Source organism: Olea europaea, unplaced genomic scaffold, assembly GCF_002742605.1.
Source record: "Olea europaea var. sylvestris unplaced genomic scaffold, O_europaea_v1 scaffold16295, whole genome shotgun sequence".
Classification (NCBI taxonomy): Eukaryota; Viridiplantae; Streptophyta; class Magnoliopsida; order Lamiales; family Oleaceae; genus Olea; species Olea europaea.
Window position 1 is genome coordinate 1 of NW_019233938.1, and position 1,592 is coordinate 1,592.

Genomic DNA, 1,592 nt, shown 5'->3' on the forward strand with positions numbered 1-1,592 from the left:
AGGTCTTCGGATGGTAGCCGAACTGATTACACCCTTTCAAGCTTCCAGCTCTTTCTTTGTGGATTAGCTGCCGGGACGAGTGCTAAAGCAGTCTGTCATCCGTTAGATGTGGTCAAAAAGAGGTATCAGGTAAAATTTCAACCTTTCTCAACTGAATAAGAGCATTTGGTTTCCAATTCTATGCATGATAGAGATGTTATAGCTAGATCAGCATGTCTTCTGAGTTGATTTTGTACAGAGAGATTCGGAACGGGAGAGAACGTAGAATAAGAGAGAGATGAAGCTAGAAATGAGAGGATGGAATAAGAAGTATAAGAGAGAATCTACGCTGTGAATGATACAATTCTCAGGTTATATATCAACAAGAGGCTCATATATCCTACATTTAAGTTCACCTACGTCGAATGTGGCTTAATGAAACCCTACAACTCAAATTATACTATTGAGCAAATTAACTTTTGGGTTCTCAGCTATCTGTTGTTAAAGAGAGAACGACACAAGCAAGTTTAGGTTATCTGGTAATTCAATGTGCAGATTGAAGGTCTACAAAGGGATCCAAGATATGGAGCTCGTGTAGAGCATCACGCGTACAAAAATATGTATGATTCCCTCCGACAAATTTTGCTCACGGAAGGCTGGGCCGGACTTTATAAGGGCATTGTCCCATCAATTGTCAAAGCTGCACCTGCTGGTGCTGTAACATTTGTTGCATTTGAGTCCATGTCTGATTGGTTAGAGTCGGTTTTAAATTGAATTTAACCATTTTTTTGGGGGCCTCTCGTCACCTAGTTCTTTTTGGTTTCATATTCTTTTGCTCATCTCAATAGAGCCCCTCGTAGAGAAGTGTGGCAAGTGTCATATTATTTGATTGTTGGATTATTCACAGGGCATTATTCATAGTACAAAAGACTCAATTAGCAGATCGAACTCGACTATGAACGCTATGGTCACGTTAGATGTTTTTGTTCGTTTTACTATCCTCGGGAGGCACTGCTACAAACTGAAGGATCCTCTGAGCCTGTGCAGCATCAATGTTGAAGCGCTCGGCCACATCCTCTGAAGATGAATTCTGTAACTTTGCAACCGAAGTAGCGATTCCCTTCCTCCCATCTCAAGATTTTTACTGGGTTTTGATAGAATTCTACCCACTATCTGACTCAACAGAATCATATTGCTAGCCACTCTCGTCAATTACATTTTCGGTATTCATCCTCAATGCACTATCTTCACTTTGCATTAAAATGAATTTAATTAATAAATATGTAGAGACTTGCGTTAAACTTTGGGCCCGATTTTTTCATCCAAAAAATTAATTTTTTGACCGTTATTTTACTATTCCAACCGTCATATTTGAGTTCTTCTCTTACAGGTGGACCCCACTTTTTTCCTAACAATCAAAAAATCAATTCTCAAAATCACTCCCAAACAGGCTCTTAATGAGTTTGATAGTTTAAGCACTCAATTCAATTTATCTCGAAGCTCAAATGAATGGTCAGATTTCAATATTAAAGTTCTCAAACGAGCTATCATATAGCAAAACATGCTAAGGGTAAAATACCACGTGAAATATTAGTACATCATATAGGATAAGT

At 38.5% G+C, this 1,592-nt stretch overlaps 1 protein-coding gene across 1 annotated transcript; it reads left to right on the forward strand.

Moving 5' to 3' along the window:
• Positions 1-6: 6 nt before the first annotated feature.
• Positions 7-927, forward strand: LOC111377236 (mitochondrial thiamine diphosphate carrier 2-like; the record flags this gene model as incomplete). Its single annotated transcript, XM_023000296.1, has 2 exons — positions 7-129; positions 535-927. Coding segments are annotated over 2 exons (342 nt in total), but the record flags the coding sequence as incomplete, so codon positions are not given.
• Positions 928-1,592: the final 665 nt, after the last annotated feature.